The following is a 21,355-nucleotide window of genomic DNA, read 5'->3' on the forward strand; positions in this document are numbered from 1 at the left end:
ATTCAAGTAATATTTTACATATTATGTGCGATTAATGACTGATTTTTCTTTATTTACAATTATATTTCTACTGCGTCACTAACGCAGTAAAGGCTATTTATGCATATTTTGACCACTTTTTGGTAATTTACGTGGTTTGATAATAAGTGCCATTGATAATGTGTAAATTGCTTTCTTTTGGTTACTATACAGTAATACACATTTAAATACATTTTCAAAATTTTCATGAAAATTAGCATGAATCGGGAGGCTAATTTTCGTGAAATTTTTGGCTCTACTGGATGCATGCATGCAGTTGTAAGTATTTGGAAAATACATCGACAGTTTTGACTTACACTATGTTCGTTTGTGTTTGTTTGTCCTTGCAACCGGGAAAATACAATATTGGCAATCGCTTAACGGATAAAGCTGCCTTATTAAGCCAAATAAATTGGCTTTAAATAAGTACGGCGCACAGTTCTTTTATTTGAGCAAAGTGAAAAATGGGGTGAAAGGCCTCAAATTTCAGATTTTAGTTGTTTCAGAGACATACAATAAGTATTTTAACGTCTCTGGTGTGTGTGTGTGCGTGCGTGCGCGCGTGTGTGTGTGCGTACGCGCGCGCGTGTGTACGTACGTCCCCGCGAGGGATTTGACATTAACGAAAGATAGATAATGTGGGGTTTTCTGTTGTTGTTTTTTAAAAAGGCATAAAAAGAATTGTTAAACTAGCGCAGAGAATTTTCTTTCAGGTATTGCATGATTAAAGCAGAGACATTATCTGATTAAAGAGTATCATGATTGAAAAAAATTGATGAAAAATCCTATTTTTGTGTTTAATTCAATTACTTTTATTCATATATTATTACAGCAGCATTATATATATAGAACAGCAGCACTGTATCATGGATTTATTTTACACAAAAATTAAGATCCGTGTACATAGATTGCATTCATATGATTTTCAAATGTTCAGACATATCAAATTTACAGTGGTAGGACTTAATTTGCTAAAAATGCATTTGTAAAACTTTTAAAAGTTTTACTATTTTGTTTAAGTTTAGTAGACTTTCTTCCAATTGATGTGTAGATATTATATTTTTATGTTTCCCTCTGACACGTACGGCTATAAAAATAATTACATGTAGTTAAAGCTGTGTCTCAGAGGTGGGATGGATGGATGGATGGATGGGTGGTCGACATAAGGGGAAGTAAATCCGGTGTTTTCCGCGAATCAATTTTCTAATCTCAAAATAAATTGATGATAAACTCTTCACTTAAACAGGTACTTTATAATAGGAGAATAAACATTGAATTGTCTTTGCCATTTGTTTCAAATGAAACATTAATAGATTGCTTGACAGGTTGAAATTGTCAGAAGAAGATAAAGTTTGCAGTGTGGTAGTAGCCGGATTAGAGTAATTGCCGGTTAAACAATGAAACTTCCTCTTCAGTAAAATCAAATTGTATTAAAGTATATCATTCCAAGAATAAACTATTAAATTGCGTACAGTTATATTGTGAAGTTGTTAAGGGTTGTGTTATTTAAAGACATTCATTCAAACTGGTTGTGTATATCTTAAGTTACAGTAAACATTGTCCAAAATGATCTAAATCGGTTAGAAAAGTGGGATTTGGAGTGGGATATTGGATTTAACCCCTCCAAGTGTCAAGTTATCCACATCGCTAAAAGGAATAAGACTATCCCAACACAGTACTACCTCCATGGAATCGATTACCTCAGCTAAATACCTAGGCTTGGATATATATCAGAAAACCTCACATGCGATGCCCATATAAACAGGACATCCAAGAAAGCAAACCAAACCTTAGGATTCCTATGCAGAAACATAAAGTTTAAATCCCAATCAATTAAGTTCATTGCTTGCCAGACATTAGTCAGAGCCCAGCTTGAAGTATGGTCTACCCACACCAAAATACAAATAGATCAAATTGAAAATGTCCAAAGAAGAGCAGCCCAATAGATTATGCTAGATTATGGTCAGACCTCTAGCGTCACAGACCTGCTTCACTTCCTTTAGCTTAGAAAACTGAAACTTTGACGTATAGATGCTAGGTTATCCCTTTTCTATAAGATTCACCATGGTCTGGTTGCTATCCCCACAGAAGAATATTTGACACCCCTCTCCAGAACATCAAGCCATGGCCATCGCTTATGTTGTAGGTTATTCACAGCAACATCAGACTATATTAAATTCTTATTCTTTCCTAGGACAGTATACCACTGGAACCACCTACCCCCTGCAGTAGCCCTACTTCCTACCCAAGAGCAGTTCATTGCAGCCATAGCTTGCATCCAACTAGTTTTCCAGCCCCTGTTTTTAACATTTTTAATATTCTTTTATCCTCTTTTAAACAACTCTTTTTAACTTTCTTGCAATTTTTGAGGCTCAGACATGTTTACCTCCCCACAAGGGTTTTGACAATAATGGAAGATAGATAGATATTGTATAATGTTTTATGCATATGATGATTATGATGAAATCTATGCATATTGAGTGTCCATCCCACCTTTCATTCACAAAAATCAGCTTTCCCTGTTGAGAATGGACCCGTAGCATGTCGCCAGTAATGCCCTTAAAGGGTTAATTTTGAAATGCGAAGTGGTGATAATTTACCTCCATGCAATTCGAATTTCCAAAGGGGTATTAGCCAAAGATATGAATTTTGAGCCAAAATTAGGTCACTGTACGGTGGCCAATGATATCCTCAATGTACAGTAAACTGAGACAATATGTGAAGGACGTAGCCCTGAAAAGGATGTTGTTGGTGCAAAGCAAAGGGCCTGCCTTTCAAGCTGTCACTTTCTATGCCATCTATTCTTTTCTACTACATGTACATCATTACATGTAGGTTCCCACTTTCATCATGGTCCCTGCCTACTTTGTAGAGCCATTCCCCTTGGCTTTATTCAGGACACTGACAGCTTACTTCATGTAACTGTAGACTAACCCTGAGATGTAGAAAACATGCAATCATCTGCTGATGCCCTGCAAGATACCAAGTGGAAGAAAGAAATTTTTATGCATATGATAAATTACAATTTTTATTATTTACATTTTCAGGTGTACAAAAGGATCATCATATTCAGTAATGAGTTTGGGAAGAAAATGCAAAAGGAAATTTGGTTTGTACATTAACTAATTGTTGAAAATAGAGTATTTTCATTATAATCAATGGCCTCACTATATAGTATTTTATAGGACATAACTTAATAGATTATTAAATTAGAATTTATGAATGCTGCATTTCTAAATATACTTACAAATTGAACTGTGACCTTTAGTCTGCCCTACCCTTGTGACCAGTGCAGACTAAAATCTGCAGGCACATCCATGACATATTAGATTATGGTCTACACACTTGGCTATTCAGTTAATATTTTGCAAACTTTCACTTATAATGATCACAGCTTAAATTGATAAATTGAATTTGAACTTAAAGCCATGGATTGTTGAATGGTTTTATCAGACTGAAAAATGGAAAAGTCCATTTGAGGTATTGAGCATGGTAAGGGTTAATACAAAACTTGACCTACATACGAGTTAACATGCTTTTGTGTAGAGATAGCAATAATATTTTACAAACATGTATATTCTTGACAAATAAGAACTTTTCCTGCAAAATTACATATTTGATATTAAACAAAATCTAAAAATCTGAAAGTAAAGCATCATTCATTACCTTTTCCAAGTTACCAATTACCAGACTTCCTGAACAGTGTTCTCTACAATATTGGATATATTTGGCCTTATAGGCGCTTGAAAAAAAAAACAATTGGCTCATCCAATATGGGTTTTCCTGCTTGGCATTAGTTTGAATTAATCAGTTCTCCATATTGTACAAAACAAACTTGAATAATAAATCTAATATCATTTAACATAATTCGGGCCATCCTTAAAAAAATGTTTGTTTGCAGTAACCCGACCCAGAATTTTCAAGGTGGGTAGGTCGATTTTTTTTTTTTTTTTTTTTTTTTTTTTTATTGAACTGTACTCCCAAATAAACATGTAATTTCAAAATGCTGGACAATATATGCTTTGATAATGTAGTAACAATTAATAAATTGATAACTGAATTCTAATTTAATAAGATCTACATTTTATTTCTTCTATTACCCTTTAAAGAACGAAAACAAAGCACAAGGCATAATTTTCTGATTCAAGAAAATTTTTTTTTATCCAGACCATGAAAAAAACATTTGAGTAGGGGCAAATTTTGTGAGTCGGTCGCGTTACTGCAAACAAATATTTTTCTAAGGATGGCCTCTGCTTCTTTCCTTTATCATATTTTGTAAATATCTTGTGCCCTTTCTTTTCCCCCCACATACAATGTACTTCCTAAGTAGGTAAAGACATAAATGAACTATAGAATATAGCAATAATTGGTATGAAATATTTATACTTGTTTCAGGTGTGAAGAAGCTCTTTGTTTTGACAGTTTTATGCAGTCTTGGAGTCTACATTGTAACAGTTGTGAACAGGGCTAGAGGTATAGATTTATGATTATTTAAATGTTTTTTAATGTTCCAGTTATGATGACAGCTGATCTGCATTCAGTATTACCTCAAATTTTTTTTTAGCCGTGTCATGCCAAAACCAACATAGTGCGTTTGCGACCAGCATAGATCCAGACCAGCCTGCGCATCCGCGCAGTCTGATCAGGATTTATGCTGTTTGCTTACCAACTCTATTACAAGAAGAGAAACTGATAGCGAACAGCATGGATCCTGATCAGACTGCGCGGATGCGCAGGATGGTCTGGATCCATGCTGGTCGCAAACCCACTTTGTTGGTTTTGTTGTGAAATGGCTCATTTGTCTGTTTTAGTTTCACCCAGTTTGGTGACAAGCAGAAAGTCACAACTATAGGGAAGCTATCATGGTGACAATCACCTCTTAAAAAATCGCGAAGATGCTCTGACTTAGGAAAAATTGTTAAAACTGTACCATATTTAAGTCATTGTATAAAGATTGCATACATTTTATAAGTGTATCCTTTGGTACATGCAGTGTTCAACCAAAACATGCTCACCTTAGTGCAGAAACAGGTTAACTCCTATTAAATTATATAAGGAGTTAACTGGTTACTCCACTAAGGTGACAAACTGTCATATGAAACATTTATGAACCCCTAACCTTCTGCTGGAATTAAGTGAATAGCCTTTGCCACCAGTATAGAGTCAGGTTTGTCTGCACTTTGGTACTGTTGGTACATGTTTATCTCCTTGTCTGTAATGGACTGGCCAAATTCAGAGCTTGAAATGTTCATTTTTTCAAATAAGGGTTAAATTCATGAAAACAAAAAAAATATATCAGCAGCCTTGGTGGCTTTTTGCAATAATTTTTGTTTAGTTGAGTATATACCCAAAAAATGTTTATTTCAGTATTGAACGGAATGCTGTTAAAGACACAAGTATCATTTTTTTCAGGGTTTAGAGAAGTATGGACACCAAGTGGACCTGTCAATGTTACAGGTATGTAGAAGTTTGATTGTTAAATTTAATTTTAGGATTCTAAGTTAAAGCCTTAGAAAATGATTTAATGATGTCGTTTTTAATCTGTTGTATTTTTAAAAGGTGAAAATCATTATGGGAAAATATTACTGGTGAAGAAGCTTACCAGCTTCAAAGTTGATAGTTCAACACAAGTGTTACTGTAATTTTTTTATGAACAGGGCAGACTCCCTTTGAACTGAAAAACTATTTGTGAAAATATTTCTATTTGTAAATGCTAAATATTGTTTTAGCTATTAAATGGAAAAAAAACAACAGTTTTTGTTCAAGTCATGTGTTGGAAAATATCCTGATTCATCACAAACATTTAAATAAACAAAAGTCTCATGGTTAAAAGGGAGACACAGGCAAAATTTTTAATTCTTAGTTTTTGAAATTTTCATTCATTATTCTGTAAATGTCCTCAAAATGAATACATTAGACAGTCAAAGGACAAAATTTTTCTCCATATAAAGAATAAAATGGTGGTTTCCTAACTTGACCCGCGTGAGTCAGGTTAGAGCACTAAGATTTCACAATAGTTGTCACAGTGAACTCTGGAAACGTTAAAGAACATGTCAAATGAATGACTTAGACTTGTTTCAGACATACAATATCCACAACATCTGTTATCGTTACTTACAGGATTTGTTCTAGTCACATGATTTGTTTTAAAACTATTCGGTGATTCTGTTGGGGTCTAAATTTTGTTCAACATATAGACCCTTTCATTTAAGCGATAACAGTCATGGAAGAGTTACTTCCCTTACCGGATGTGACGTAAATGGGGGATAAAACTATGCATGCAGCATAGAATGTTAGCTTATTGAAAAGTTAAATGCGTAAATACTGATCGTTCAGTTATGATTATAACATGTAAAAATTTACGCATGCATACATAAATTTAATATCAAGACAATAGAAAAAGAATACAAAAACAAAGATTGAGATTAATTCTCGCTACGGAGTGAAACAGCGAAATTTCAAAGTGAATATATTTATTAGATCTAGATTTTCTCTAATGCCAGGATAAAAAGCTAGTAACTAAATCAAATTTTAATATTTTATAAACACCCATACACACTGAAATTGCCTATTATAAATTTAAATGGCCATTTTCTAGTTTTCTGTGTTATTTTCTGTCATTTAGAAAATTCTGGCGTATTTGTGACAAACCTGAAAACTGGGACATACGATAATGTTATCGTATGTCCCAGCTGAAAATAAGATTGCCAATGTCTTTTAACGATTTTTTTTCTAGCTTTAATAGAACAAAAACAGAATGCATTCTGCCAATACTTCATTATGCCGTATAAAAAATATTTCAAAGAACCAGTGAAGGATATAATTTTATAAATATTCCAGAAAGAACAAAAACCATGTGGCATTGACTAATAATTTTAGATTCGCTGAAAACGATAATAAGATAATTTTGATATTAAAAATCTATTCTTTAAAGACCTTTTCCCTGTAACTTATTTCATAGATAAATAGATGTGTATATTTAAGCGCCACTGGGCCGTAACATATTAATTAACAGGGTACATATGTTGTATATACAAGCGGCACTTGGCTGTGATATCATAAATCACCAGGGTGCATTTTTTCATTTTTTAGAGTTATAACATCACATCAGATTACGTCACTTTTGTTAGTGGTCAAAATATTTATGGTCCGAATTTTGTTATGGATCATCCTAGGGACTTTATTGGTCATGCCTTACTGATTTACTGATTTGATACTCGATCCAGAGTCCTATCAACTGGCACAGTCAAAAATACGTAAACTTATAATTCAATTAATAACGAATTTCTGTGAACGTGTTTCACAACTTGTTTTTTTTTTTTTATACGCCCGTTTGAAAAACGGGACGTATTATGGGAACGCCCCTGGCGGGCGGTCGGGTGGGCGGGCTTTCGGCGTCCAATTTTGTCCGGAGCATATCTCCTACATGTATGGAGGGATTTTAATGAAACTTCATATAAATGTTCACCACTATGAGGAGCAGTGTCGCGCACATGAACCAGGTCTCTAGGTCAAAGGTCAAGGTCACACTTAGAGCTCATTGAAAAAATGCTTGTCCGGAGCAAAACTTCCACATGTATAGAGGGATTTCAATATTATTTGGCACAAATGTTCACCATTGTGAGGCGGAGTGTCGCGTGCAAGATTCAGGTCCTTGCGGCCAAGGTCAAGGTCACACATAGAGGTCAAAGTTCAGATAAAAATATGAAGATGTGTATATGGACCATTTAGTCATCATTTATTGAGGGATTGTAACACAAATGGTCATTATCAAGACTATGGCTGTGATACATATAATTTAGGTCAATATATACAAGGTCAAGGTCACTAAAGATGATGAAATATCCAGATTTTGTAAATAGAATTTAATCAAAGGGAGACAACAAAGTTATTACTTTGTTCATAAATGACTTACACAATTACTCCCCTTGATCTACTTTCACTTTCAATTCTAAAAATAGAATTTAATCAAAGGGCATGAAATAATCCTCTTTCTTGTGCTTGAGTATGTTCTAAAGAATGTAACATTATTTACACATGTTTCATTCATTGGTCAAGATTCTTAACTGTGATAACTATGGTGTTCTGTAGACTTGGTATTTGTTCATAAAGATCATACAGTAATTACCTTATCAAATGTAAATACTTTCTCATAGAAATTTAATTATATTTTAATTTTCAAGTAAATATCAGTTCAGCTCATTCAAAGATTAAGAATTGTAATGAAATGTATTTCCCTAGAATAAAATCTTAAATCAGAATTTTCTAGTTATTAAATTACATGTACTTTTTATACGCATGTTTAAAAAAAGATAAAAATATGAAGATGTGTATAGGGACGATTTAATCATCATTTATTGAGGGATTGTAACACAAATGGTCATTATAATGACTACGGATGTGACACATGTACTTTAGGTCAATATATGCAAGGTCAAGGTCACTAAAGATGGTGAAATATCCAGATTTTGTCTGGAGCATATCTCCTACATGTATGGAAGAATTTTTATAATACTTTATGGAAATGTTCACCACCATGATATGTATTGCTCCATGCATGGTCCAGGTCTCCAGGTCAAAGGTCAAGGTCACACTTAGAGCTCATTGAAAAACGCTTGTCCAGAGCAAAACTTCTACATTCATAGGGGGTTTTCAATATAACTTGGCACAAATGTTCACCATTGTGAGGCTGAGTGTCGCATGCAAAATTCAGATCCCTGCGACCAAAGTCAAGGTTACACATAGAGGTCAAAGTTCAGATAAAAATTTGAAGATGGTTATAGGGACCATTTAGTCATCATTTATTGATGGATTGTAGCACAAATGGTAACTATCATGACTACAGGTGTTACACATTTAATTTAGGTTAATATTTGCAAGGTCAAGGTCACTGGAGATGATTAAATATCCAGATGTTGTCCGGAGCATATTTTCTACATGCATGGAGGAATTTTAATGTTACTTTTATAGAATTGTTCACCACCATGAGACGTAGTGCCCTGCACATAAACCAAGTCTCTAGGTCAAAGGTGAAGGTCAGTTAGAGCTCATAGAAAAACACTTGTCTGGAGCAAAACTTCTACATGCATAGAGGGATTTCAATATAATTTGGCACAAATGTTCATCATTGTGAGGCTGAGTGCCGTGCATAAAATTCAGGTCCCTGCGACCAAGGTCAAGGTCACACATTCTGTGCATATCTTCCCTATTGATTTGTTTTAAAGTTCATTTAACAACACAGTGCCAAGAATAAAAACTTGCTTGCTAGATAACACTTATCCATAATGCCCCATCTCCATCTAAAGCTTTTTCGTAAACGGGCGTATTTTGTGACTATGGCACCCTTGTTTAATATTTGATAAGCAGAGTATGAATTAAAAAGTATCGAGTTGAAAATATTACTTTACCAGCTTAAATATATTGGTGTGATGTACGATTTTTAAGAGTGCATTTTTTGCCGACACAAAAAGTATACAGTCATGTACATTCAAAAGAATTTTTACTTTTTATGCCTTTACATTTGTTTTGAAATACATAGATTTATATTGTTTTCTTTTCTTTGTCTTAGTAATGCTTAAATCAAAACGGTTTTAATAAACCAGTATCTTGCAATTAATTATTACGCAGCCGTTTTTCGAAACTACAGAATCCTTACATTTTTGAAACTCAAAATATGGTATCTATTGGGTATTGTATATTAGCAGAGACATAGATACATTATCTATATCTCTGGTATAAGCAAGTTATTACGATTTTACTGCCTGGTAAAATTTTCATTATTAAGAATCTAACGAAAATGGTAATCATGATCAGTTACCCAGGAATATGGTCTACTATTAAAACAAATCTAAACATATTTATTCATTTCACCATCCTTTTTATGTAATATCTTATTCAATTACACAAAATTTTGGCAATTTCAATCTGCCAATCTTACAAGAGAAAAGATTAAGATCTTTATATCCCTCTATTATTGTACTTTATCGTATAGGCATTGTCCACCGTATCCCCCAATGACATCATCCAAGGGCGACAACTTGAGTAAGGTCTTAAATGAAAGTGTCTATAAAGATGTATTTACGCTTCAAACCGAAAATATATATAATTTAAATAGAAAATTTATGCTAGGACTTTAAAAATGTCCTTTAAGTGTGATTTGAGTACATAAGATCATTTTAATATTTTTATCATTAATTTGCCTGAGTATCCCTTTAATGTCTCTGTTTCTCATGTTGTTAATTTCATTGACAATCATGTCATAATTTTCATTAAATATTTAAAAAAAAAAAAAAAGAATAATAATTTCCGGCTTGTGAGTTGGTCACATTTTCGAGCACTAATCGGTATGAACGAAAAAATACTGCCATTCTCATTATTTTTGTACATCTTAATTATGAAAATATCAATCAAAATAAAACATATAATAGAAATAGTAAGTAAAAAAGAAAGAATCAGAGCTGCTCTCTTAAGACATTGCATGAACATGCACATTATAATAGGAACATTATTTTATCATCAACATGTGAAAGGGACATAAATCTATTTTTCAAACTGGAAAATTTTTGCTTAGTATTTTTTTCTTATTAGAAAATTTTATTTGCAAAATTTTTCATATGCAAATATTTATTGCAGTTGGACAGTGTGGAGTGAAATGTGGGCGTGGTCAGATAAGTTTCTATGTAAAGACTGGGGTCGAAATAAAAGAGGGCCCTATGATATGCTACAACAATCAAATGTAATAAGTTTAGTTCAAACATATTTATTTGAGCTCATTTTAGCTCAACTGTTTAAGAAGCTCTTGCAATCTACATGTATATTATTCTCTTTTGAGTCTGCTTCTCCGAACTAACCAGTACTGTTGTCATATGAGAAAACATGGTTGAGCCCTAGGGCAAAGGCTCATACCCATGATCCTTGTGTGGAGGGACAGACGCCTTGACCACTTGGCTACTACTCCCATGTAACCATGTAATTTGTCACTGTATTTTGTATGTATTCATATTAAAAATATCTAAAGTTTATACAAAAATTAAACATGACATGGATAAGCATGCTGAGAAACATTGTATTCTTGGTTAGAATTGGTATTAGACTAAAGGCTCTAACAGTCTGACTTTACTTGCATGTATCTCACATTTTGCCAATTGCGGTTTGACCCATTTTTCAGACTGATTTTTTCATGCCGGTCAGTCAGAAATAAGAAATCACATATCACTGTTACATTGAAATTAGATTATTGTGAATGTATAATAAGTTGTATCGTCAGATACCTACGGTTGACATGTTAATGGTGTCGGTTATTCCATATTAGCCATGGTTATTCGACAATGAATATGTTGTATGGATCAATGTTCATGAATAAACAAACTATGTCATTGTTAACTCAAAATTTATTGTTTCCAGAGAAATCATGCTGATTATTAGACTAACAATGTTTTACCTGATACATATGACAAAACATTTGAAAGACATTTAACTCAAAATCTAAATGCCCCTCTCTATATTTATGCACCTAGATAGATAAATCAGGAGTGCATATTGTTTTTAGTCTGTCAGGAAACTTAAACCTTGAACATAAGAAAGAATTCCTTCCATCTTCAGCCTATGAACACCTATAAAGGTGAATGCACCTTGATGACTTCCCATTTAGAGGTCACAAAGTTAAGGGTCAAGGTCACCACCAGGGGCAAGATGTTCATTTGGACATAGCACTTGTAAATGATAAATATTTATGAAATTCTGTTTTAAAAGGATATGATCAGGATGACTCCATCTTTTGTTTAACACTTCCTACCGCATGACTTCTATCTACAGTATAAATTTGCAAATATTTGTTATTTTTACTTGTAATGTTATTTTATCTTCTTTTTCAGAGTTATTAGTGATAAACTCCAGAATTTTGGAAGGGGGATAAATCTTGCTGTTATCAATGGTAAGTTGAACTGTATTATTATTTCAAGTTACTAAAATTTATATGGATTATATAGAAAAATGGGAATTTTTACGGCTGACTGGTTCAGGTCATTGACAAGTCATTTAACATGCAGACCAAAAACGGTAGAAAAAAAAGCAATTTTCTATGCTTAAATAGCCACATAATCTCCATGACCCAGATACCAGGTCTTGAAAAAAAGATCAGTATTTTATTTACATCTTTGGTTTTAAATTACTTTAACACAAGTGTGGTGGCATTAGAATTTATAAGGACCAATGATTTTTATTATTTTTCAGATAAAACACTGGCATTGGAGTATGTGAAAGCGTATGACACTTATGTTGATGGTAAGAATAAGGAGCACAGTTCAATTTTTCACATTTAACATTTATATTTTTTTGGCTTTTAGATTAAAAATATGTCCATTTACAGCATGATTATAAAACAGGTATCAGATGAATCACAAAAATTGATAGCCTTTCAGATTTTGTATTGACTTTATGGCTTATAATTCAATGTTGACAATATTGTCCCTGTTTTTTTGTTTTAGATTATGAATATATAAAAGACATGAAGACAAAGGTCAAAGAAGGTCATTTAGTAATAATGGCAAGCTTTGATGAAATAACAGAAAAGTAAGTGTGTAGTGTCTCAGAAGCCTTTTTTTCCCTGTTTACTTTCTCAATTAAACTTTGTAATGCTTAAAACTCTTTAGGTTTATATCAGCTGTGTGTTTTGTGTTCCTCTTAGCATTCTGACATATTCTTTGGGTTAATTGAATCTTCATTTGGCAAAAAGTACATGTTCTGTGTGGGGATTTTGTAAATAAATGAATATAGGCAGCTTTGTTTGTCAACTGAGACCCATTTTAACTTGACTATTTGAAGAAACAGGAAGAGCTAATTGTACTCACGTAGGGGTCGCATCCATGTCGGTTTCACAATTTGATTATTTTGTTGCATTCAAGTTGCTATCTCCAAAAATACTGAAGGGAACCAGTTGAAACACTCTTATTTGAGATCTATATTTAAGGCCCATAACACTAACATGGATTTTGATAGACTTATGGCCTTTTTATAGATTAGAAATTTCTGCATAATCATTATCCAGGCTCTTGTTTTACTATCAAGCACTGGGAATAGTCAAGCATGCTGTCCTACCAACATCTCTTGTTTGATACATTGTTGCCTTAATCAAAAATGACTTATGATATGTATCTTTAGGATGTACATAATATTTTCGTGTGAAATAAATGTGTCTGCCTGTATATTACTATTTTAGGGGATCAGGTAAGTTTTCAGTTGAGATCTAACAAAATTAACTACCTAATTAACTTACAAAGGGGAACTCGTGACTTGTAATGGTATTCCTAGAATAAGTTGCTTATACATGTATATGTTTCTGTTATTGACTATAAAATATGGAACATATATGTCACATCAAGAAATAAGTATTCTAGACTGCCATGTTATATACATGTATATACATTTATTTGTGGGTGGGATGTACTGTTTAAGGTCATGTGTTCCCAACACAATAATTCTGCAAGGATCTTTTAAAAGATAATATTAACAATTTCAGTTTTTGTTTGTTTGTTTTACAAAATCACTTGAATTAAATGGTTGTGGGATTAAGCTAGGGCAGCTTATTTCTTTGTTTTTAGCTCACCTGACCACGAAGTGGTCAAGGTGAGGTATAGTGATGGGGCTATGTCCGGCGTCGTGCGTATTGCGTCGTCAACAATTGGGTTGTTACCAGTCTAAAAGTCACAGTTTTGATTGGATCATCATCAAACTTTGTCAGAATGTTTGTCTCAATGAAATACAGATCGAGTTCGAAGATGGGTTATCTCGGGTCAAAAACTAGGTCACAGGAGCTAAAAATAGAAAAAGCTTGTTAACACTCTAGAGGCTGCAGTTTTCATCCAAATATTCTGGAAATTTGTCAGGAAAGTTGTTTTGATGATATCTAGGTCAACTTCGAAGATGGGTCATCTCCGGTCAAAAACTAGGTCACAGGAGCTAAAAAAAGAAAAAGCTTGTTAACACTCTAACAATTGGGTTGTTAACAGTCTAGCAGTCACAGTTTTGATTGGATCATCATCAAACTTTGTCAGAATGTTTGTCTCAATGAAATACAGATCGAGTTCGAAGATAAGTTATCTCGGGTCAAAAACTAGGTCACAGGAGCTAAAAATAGAAAAAGCTTGTTAACACTCTAGAGGCTGCAATTTTCATCCAAATATTCTGGAAATTTGTCAGGAAGATTGTTTTAATGATATCTAGGTCAAGTTAGAAGATTGGTCATGTCCGGTCAAAAACTAGGTCACAGGAGCTAAAAATAGAAAAAGCTTGTTAACACTCTAGTGGCTGCAGTTTTCAACCAAATATTCTGGAAATGTGTCAGGAAGGTTGTTTTGATGATATATAGGTCAGGTTTGAAGATGGGTCATCTCCGGTCAAAAACTAGGTCACAGAAGATAAAAATAGAAATAGCTTGTTAACACTCTAGTGGCTGCAGTTTTCATCCAAATATTCTGGAAATTTGTCAGGAAAGTTGTTTTGATGATTTCTAGGTCAAGTTCGAAGATGGGTCATCTCCGGTCAAAAACTAGGTCACAGGAGCTAAAAATAGAAAAAGCTTGTTAACACTCTAGAGGCTGCAGTTTTCATCCAAATATTCTGGAAATTTGTCAGGAAGGTTGTTTTGATGATATCTAGGTCAAGTTTGAAGATGGGTCATGTCCGGTCAAAAACTAGGTCACAGGAGCTAAAAATAGAAAAAGCTTGTTAACACTCTAGTGGCTGCAGTTTTCATCCAAATATTCTGGAAATTTGTCAGGAAGGTTGTTTTGATGATATCTAGGTCAAGTTCGAAGATGGGTCATCTCCGGTCAAAAACTAGGTCACAGGAGCTAAAAATAGAAAAAGCTTGTTAACACTCTAGTGGCTGCAGTTTTCATCTAAATATTCTGTAAATTTGTTAAGAATGTTTTTTTGATGATATCTAAGTCAAGTTTGAAGATGGGTCATGTCCGGTCAAAAACTAGGTCACAGGAGCTAAATATAGCTTGTTAACACTCTAGGGGCTTCAGTTTTCATCCAAATCTTTTGGAAATTTGTCAGGAAGGTTGTTTTGATGATTTCTAGGTCAAGTTCGAAGATGGGTCATCTCCGGTCAAAAACTAGGTCACAGGAGCTAAAAATAGAAAAAGCTTGTTAACACTCTGGTGGCTGCAGTTTTGATTCAAATATTCTGGAAATTTGTCAGGAAGGTTGTTTTGATGATTTCTAGGTCAAGTTCGAAGATGGGTCATCTCCGGTCAAAAACTAGGCCACAGGAGCTAAAAATAGAAAAAGCTTGTTTACACTCTAGTGGCTGCAGTTTTGATTCAAATATTCTGGAAATTTGTCAGGAAAGTTGTTTTGATGATTTCTGGGTCAAGTGCTAAGATTGGTCATGTCCGGTCAAAAACTAGGTCACAGGAGCTAAAAATAGAAAAATCTTTTTAACACTCTAGTGGCTGCAGTTTTGATCCAAATTTCCAGGAAATTGGTCACGAAGGTTGTTTTGATGATTTCTAGGTCAAGTTTGAATATGGGTCGTGTCCGGTCAAAAATTAGGTCACATTGCCCAAATATGGAAAAATCTTTATAACACACTAGAGGTCACATGTTTGACTTAGTTGTCATCAAACTTGGCCATGATGCTTGTTTAAGACATTGCTTGGATGCAGTTGTGTCAGGTGAGCGATCCAGGGCCATCATGGCCCTCTTGTTTGTTTTCTTCGTATTATTTATCCGATGGCATATACACTGTTCCAAAATTAATTTTTTTTTATCATTTAGTTGTATCCTTGTTATTTCTTTGTTTTTGTTCTTTTTGGGATTTTTTTCCTTGGTTACTTGTCTTCATATTAAAAATGTTCAAATGAAATAATATCTTTGCATATACAGTAGAACTTCGGTAAGTCGAAGTTGGAGGGACTTGCGTAAAAACTTCGACACATCGGGACTTCGACTCATGAATCGGTCTGAATTTCATGACAAAATTTCAACCCGTGACTAGCCCTTATTATAAGATCTATAATGTAACCTATTTCATGTTTTTCTTTCATTCATTTATCTGATACTTTACATTATACAATGATAAATATGACATGTTAAGTTACTTTTCACGGCTAATGATTTGGACTCCCTGTTGACGTGACGTATACAATGAAGTTACAAAAGGCGAACAATACAAAAGGGCAATAACTAAAACAGCTTATAGTAAATATTTCACGTGTGATTTTCATGCAACAGCGGGTCACGGAAATACTCAAATGATAGTTTTTACTGTTTACATGTACTTTCAAATACCACTACAGCAATTAAATAGTAATGATAGAGCATTTTCACACATTTAAACGCATACAAAGACTGTCAAAACACTCGGCTGTGTAATTAACACCTGTCCCTAAATTTGATCGGAAGTCGTCTTCGCGGCCAGAAAAGGTTTGAAAATGCCTCGAGATCAAAGGTGTCAAAATAACCGAAGAACTTCAACTTATTTGTGGTAAATTGTAGATTTATTATATACGGACCACGAAAAACTTTGACACATTGAAAAACTCGACACATAAAATCTCGACTCATACATAGGTTTTTATAAGGAATATATAAGGGAAAAAATCGGGATTTTCATTTTACTTCGACACATCGTAAAAATTGACTAATCGAAGTTCGACTCATAGAAGTTCTACTGTATAATAAGTGAAACTTTCACCGTATGTTGGTACTTAGAAGTTAATAATACATAGAGGATATTAAATTAATGTAGGTTCAATACTAAATTTATTGAACGAGTTGAATAAAATTATATTATGCGAGCCTGTGGCTAGGGTAATATATTTTTATTTTCAACAAGTTCAAAAAAGGTAATAAACTTTATTTGTCTGTTTTTTTTCCATAAAGAGGGATCTAGTCTTTTAACTTTGTTTTAAATTTTTTGCGGTGGTAGTCATTGTCAGAAAACATGTATAAAAAGTAATTTTTCTGAGTAGTATACTTGATAGAATTATATATAAGCTGAAGTGTTCTAACAGATAGAGTTAACACACTAACATACAATGGATTTCTTTCATTTCGTTTTATTTATTTATATAATAATCAAACATAATCACCATATTGAATTCATGGGCACATTTGAAGAGATTTCTTGTTTTCTTTTTCCTGTACTTATTCATGATAAAGCTATTTTGATAACATGTACTTGTAATTTACTTTGTGCACTTATTATACCCCCGAAACGAAGTTTGGGGGGGGGGGGTATATAGGAGTCACTCTGTGGTCGGTCGGACTTTTCCATTGCTTTTTTCTTGTAACAGCATAACTTTAAAACTACTAGTTGGAATTCAATAAAATTTCATACAATAGTCAAGTATATTGAGAGAAAGCGCAGTGCACAGAAACCATAACTCTCTTTTGACTAATTTAAGAGTTTTTGCCCTTTGTTACTTTTTATTGTCCAGTGCATAACTTGATAATTAATGTTTGGAATTCAATACAACTTCCTACAATGGTCAAGCGCAATGAGAGGAAGTGCAGTGTACATTAACTCCATCTTCAGTATTTGTAGAGTTATTGCCCTATGTTCCTTTTCCTTGTCATGTGCATAACTTTAAAACTAATGTTTAGAATTCAATGAAACTTCATTCAATGGTCAAGCGCAATGAGAGGAAGTGCAGTGCTCAAGAAGCGTAACTCTTTTTGGACTTATAACAGAGTAATTCAATAAAACTTCATCAATGGTCAACCACATTGAAAGGAAATGCAACATACAAGAACTATCTTTAATTGCCCACAACCATGACTCTATTTCAGTTCTTTTGCAAGGTATTCTGTTACTAGTAACTCTCATTTCCTAAGCAGTCTTGCGGGGGATTAATCACATTTAGTGATAGTTCTAGTTCAAATTGCAGAAACTGTATTTCTGTAGCAGTATTTTGCATACTAATTTAACCATACTTTTTAGCATGAGAAAACTCTTGCTTACTAATTTAACTTCATGCAAATAAAGAATATGCAGAAGTGTGTGCATACTAATTCAATGTTTTGTGACACATTGTAACTATTATGCATACTAATTCAACTTTGTGTTTCTCATATTATGATTCTAAAGTCAGTAGGTTGTTGTGTATTTATTCAACTTAGTGTATCTGGTAAGATGATTACTTAGTGTATCTGATATTAGACAATAAATTTTTGTATACTAATTCAATATAGCGTATCTGTTATTTTGATTCTTAAGTCAATAAGCTGTTGCATACTAATTGAACTAAGTGTATTATGATAATAAGATAATAAGTGTATATATATATTCAATTTATTGTATTATTATTATGATACCAAATTAATGTTTTATTGCATACTAATTCAACTTACAGTACAGTACAGTATTGCGATTCTAAATTTGTTGGTTATTGCATACTTATTAAACGTTTTGAATCTCATATATACCGGTAAATATGTATTTAAACTAAAGTGATGACAAATTTTCATGATTAAATCATAATTGTAGTGAAATTATAAGAAAACCTTCTATGTTCTGTATTTTTTATCGCTATGTTATTTTATGTACAACATAGGCATATAAATTATTTCATTTTGATTACTTTTATCCCTAAGTTATCCATAAATAATGCATATATGTTATTTCATATTGATCTGTAAGTTTGGGATATATTTAATTTCATATTTTTTTTCTTTAGTAATCCATAAGTTAGACATATGTGTAATCTTAAAATGGTTATTTTATCCGTAAGTTATGCATATATTTTATGTAAGTTAGATTATTTTTTTCCCTAAGGTAGCCATAAGTTCAATTTCATACTTTTTATTTTTATCAATAAGTAAATTTTTTTGTGAAATTTCATTTTGTTTGTTTTCTTCTATAACTTAGACTTATAGGTAATTGCATATTTATCAGTTACATTCATAAGTTAGGCATATGTGTAATTTCATATTGATTATTTTTGTCCATAAGTTAGTTATATGAGTAAGTTCAGCTGCTAAGCCAAGTTAATATTTATATATGAAAAAAAATGATTTTAATTTCTAGTTTAAGTGAAGAAGGCCATAAATGGGTGAAGATGTTTGGTAGTGAACTTATTGACCAGGTTGGCTTTAGAGATTCCTTCCTGCTGATTGGTCAGAAAGGTCTCAAACAGGGTTATGCCATTGAATCTGTAAGTTTATAAATACATTGTCTTTGACATTTCGTAGGAGAAACCTTAAGACTTGAGTTTTTAATGTTATGAATTCTTTTGACACAAGTAGACTTAATGTTAGTTTAAACAATATTTTATTTATAAGTATTACATTTACATGATAATTGACAAATAATAAATACATGTAGTACGGATTGAGTAGGAAGCTAAGCTTTTTTAGAAACTCTTTCCGTAATCACTATCTCAAAGAGTATGTAAAATGGTAACAATTATATGCATTTTTGTGTTAAATATACATAACATTTTCACTATAAACTTGCTTCTTTACATGTACAAGAAAGTTAGCAATTTGCACTCTGGTTTTCCTAATCGAAACGACCTTAATAATAGAATTTAGACATAAAAATGCGAAAGAAAACCCTATAGCTCTATAGCATAAATGCACAAATTAGCACGTTTAAACTTATCAAGTAAAATAATAGAACATTTAAACGTGTTTAAAAAAAAATAAAGAAAAATAAAGATATGGAAACGTAAGGTAATTGTTGAAATTGTTGGGTAATAGAAGGTAAATAAAGATATGGAAACGTAAGTTAATTGTTGAAATTGTTGGGTAATAGAAGGTAGGAAAACAAGAGACAGATTCGAGAGAAAGAAATAGAAAGACAACAGGAAATGTTCACTTAAATACTATGGAGTTGATGGAACGAGTTTATAATATACTTTTGAGAAGATATTATGCATCTAAATCTCTATTTCATATTATTAGAAATAATAACTTTCTATTACATTTCAAAACGTTTTGTTCTGTGTAAATATGAGTGTATATGAAGGACTATTGCTTCATTTAAATCGTCAGCAATTGAATTATCACCATAGAGTAAAACGTTAAGTGTGACAGTTGTTATTTCACTTAAATTATTAAGGAGGACATTTCGTTCATCTTGGTACCTTGGACACGAGAAGAAATAATGAGATGTGTTTTCTATGTCGCCACATTCACATAGGGGACTTTCTATTATGTTTTTTGAAAACAAATGTTCTTTGAGAGAACTACAATGTGTTCTAAGTCTTGTGTGTATAATCTGGTATTTTCTCTCACCTACATAATAATGAGAAGGCACACTTTGAACATCTTCATTAAACTTAATGTTATTAAACATGTCATAATTATAAGGGACAGCAGGCATTAGAATAAAATTGTAGTCAGCTCCGATAATGTGTTTTGTCTTAATGCCTCTTCTTGTAAAAACATAAGAAGATCTTAACTTTAGTTACATTGCTTACCTTTTAATCTTTTATCTGCAATATTTGTCCAGGTACAAAGTAAAGGGGAGAAAATCTATAGTGACAGTACAGCAAGACAAGGTTGCTTCACCATGCCATGTAAGTATGTGACGGTTTTCAAATAACGTAATGAAGCTTGTAGCTTCCCAGTATTTGTTTGTAAAAGTTTTGGAGTTTGGACAGCCTAACACTCATAACTGTAGGTCAGGGAATTTTAGCTTGACTATTCTAGGAGTTGGGAGAGCTTTATTGTGTATACTTTAGACATTGTATTTGTAAGTTCAAGGAAGAGCATATAAGAGAGGTTTAAATATAATCTTCAAGCTTTCATCACATTTGAGCTAATATAAGTATGTTTAAACATAACATAAATGTGATAGTATTACATGTGAGTTATAACATTGTGTGTCAGTGGGACCATTGTTGGCTGTGGAAGAAGTGATCAACCAGTTGATATCCAACAAGAAGGTAACATTAGGGAAGGCTGTGGAACATTGTGGTAGAGACAGCAGCTGTCCTGACAGACATATTCCAGTTATGGTCAGTACTGGTAAAGACAGTACTAAGTTACCTGAAATTTGTGTCAATGGCTTCATGTAAGTATATGTACATTTTAGTTTAATATACAAATTGAAGTTGATTTATTGATTGATTTATTGGTATGTCTGTCCATTGGAGAAAATGATTTTCATAGGTACATTAGCAAATGATAAAGAAATTATGATATGTTTTAATCTTGGCTGTTTCAAATTGGTTCAGATACTATCAGTTTCAGGCAATTAAAAGACAATTCTTTGTTATCAACTGTATTGTCACTTGTTTAACTATTTATCTTGGACAATGGAACTAATTGTCTTTTGTGTCTATCCACTGATAAAGAAATCTTGAGGGAAAAATTTGGTAAT

General features: G+C 32.9%; 1 protein-coding gene across 1 annotated transcript in view; it reads left to right on the top strand.

Annotated features, from left to right (window-relative positions):
• Nucleotides 1-1,164: 1,164 nt before the first annotated feature.
• LOC132717843 (protein O-linked-mannose beta-1,2-N-acetylglucosaminyltransferase 1-like) overlaps nt 1,165-21,355 on the top strand; it is a 39,531-nt gene continuing 19,340 nt past the window's right edge. The window contains exons 1-11 of the mRNA XM_060701417.1: nt 1,165-1,264; nt 3,066-3,127; nt 4,414-4,491; nt 5,431-5,475; nt 10,651-10,753; nt 11,892-11,950; nt 12,250-12,300; nt 12,504-12,588; nt 19,055-19,181; nt 20,483-20,549; nt 20,863-21,046. Coding sequence (XP_060557400.1) covers nt 3,094-3,127; nt 4,414-4,491; nt 5,431-5,475; nt 10,651-10,753; nt 11,892-11,950; nt 12,250-12,300; nt 12,504-12,588; nt 19,055-19,181; nt 20,483-20,549; nt 20,863-21,046 — 833 coding nt within the window. The 5' untranslated portion in view covers nt 1,165-1,264; nt 3,066-3,093. The remainder of the gene's footprint in view (nt 1,265-3,065; nt 3,128-4,413; nt 4,492-5,430; nt 5,476-10,650; nt 10,754-11,891; nt 11,951-12,249; nt 12,301-12,503; nt 12,589-19,054; nt 19,182-20,482; nt 20,550-20,862; nt 21,047-21,355) is intronic.

Source organism: Ruditapes philippinarum, unplaced genomic scaffold, assembly GCF_026571515.1.
Source record: "Ruditapes philippinarum isolate M1 unplaced genomic scaffold, ASM2657151v2 ctg342_1_1_1_1, whole genome shotgun sequence".
Taxonomy (NCBI): domain Eukaryota; kingdom Metazoa; phylum Mollusca; class Bivalvia; order Venerida; family Veneridae; genus Ruditapes; species Ruditapes philippinarum.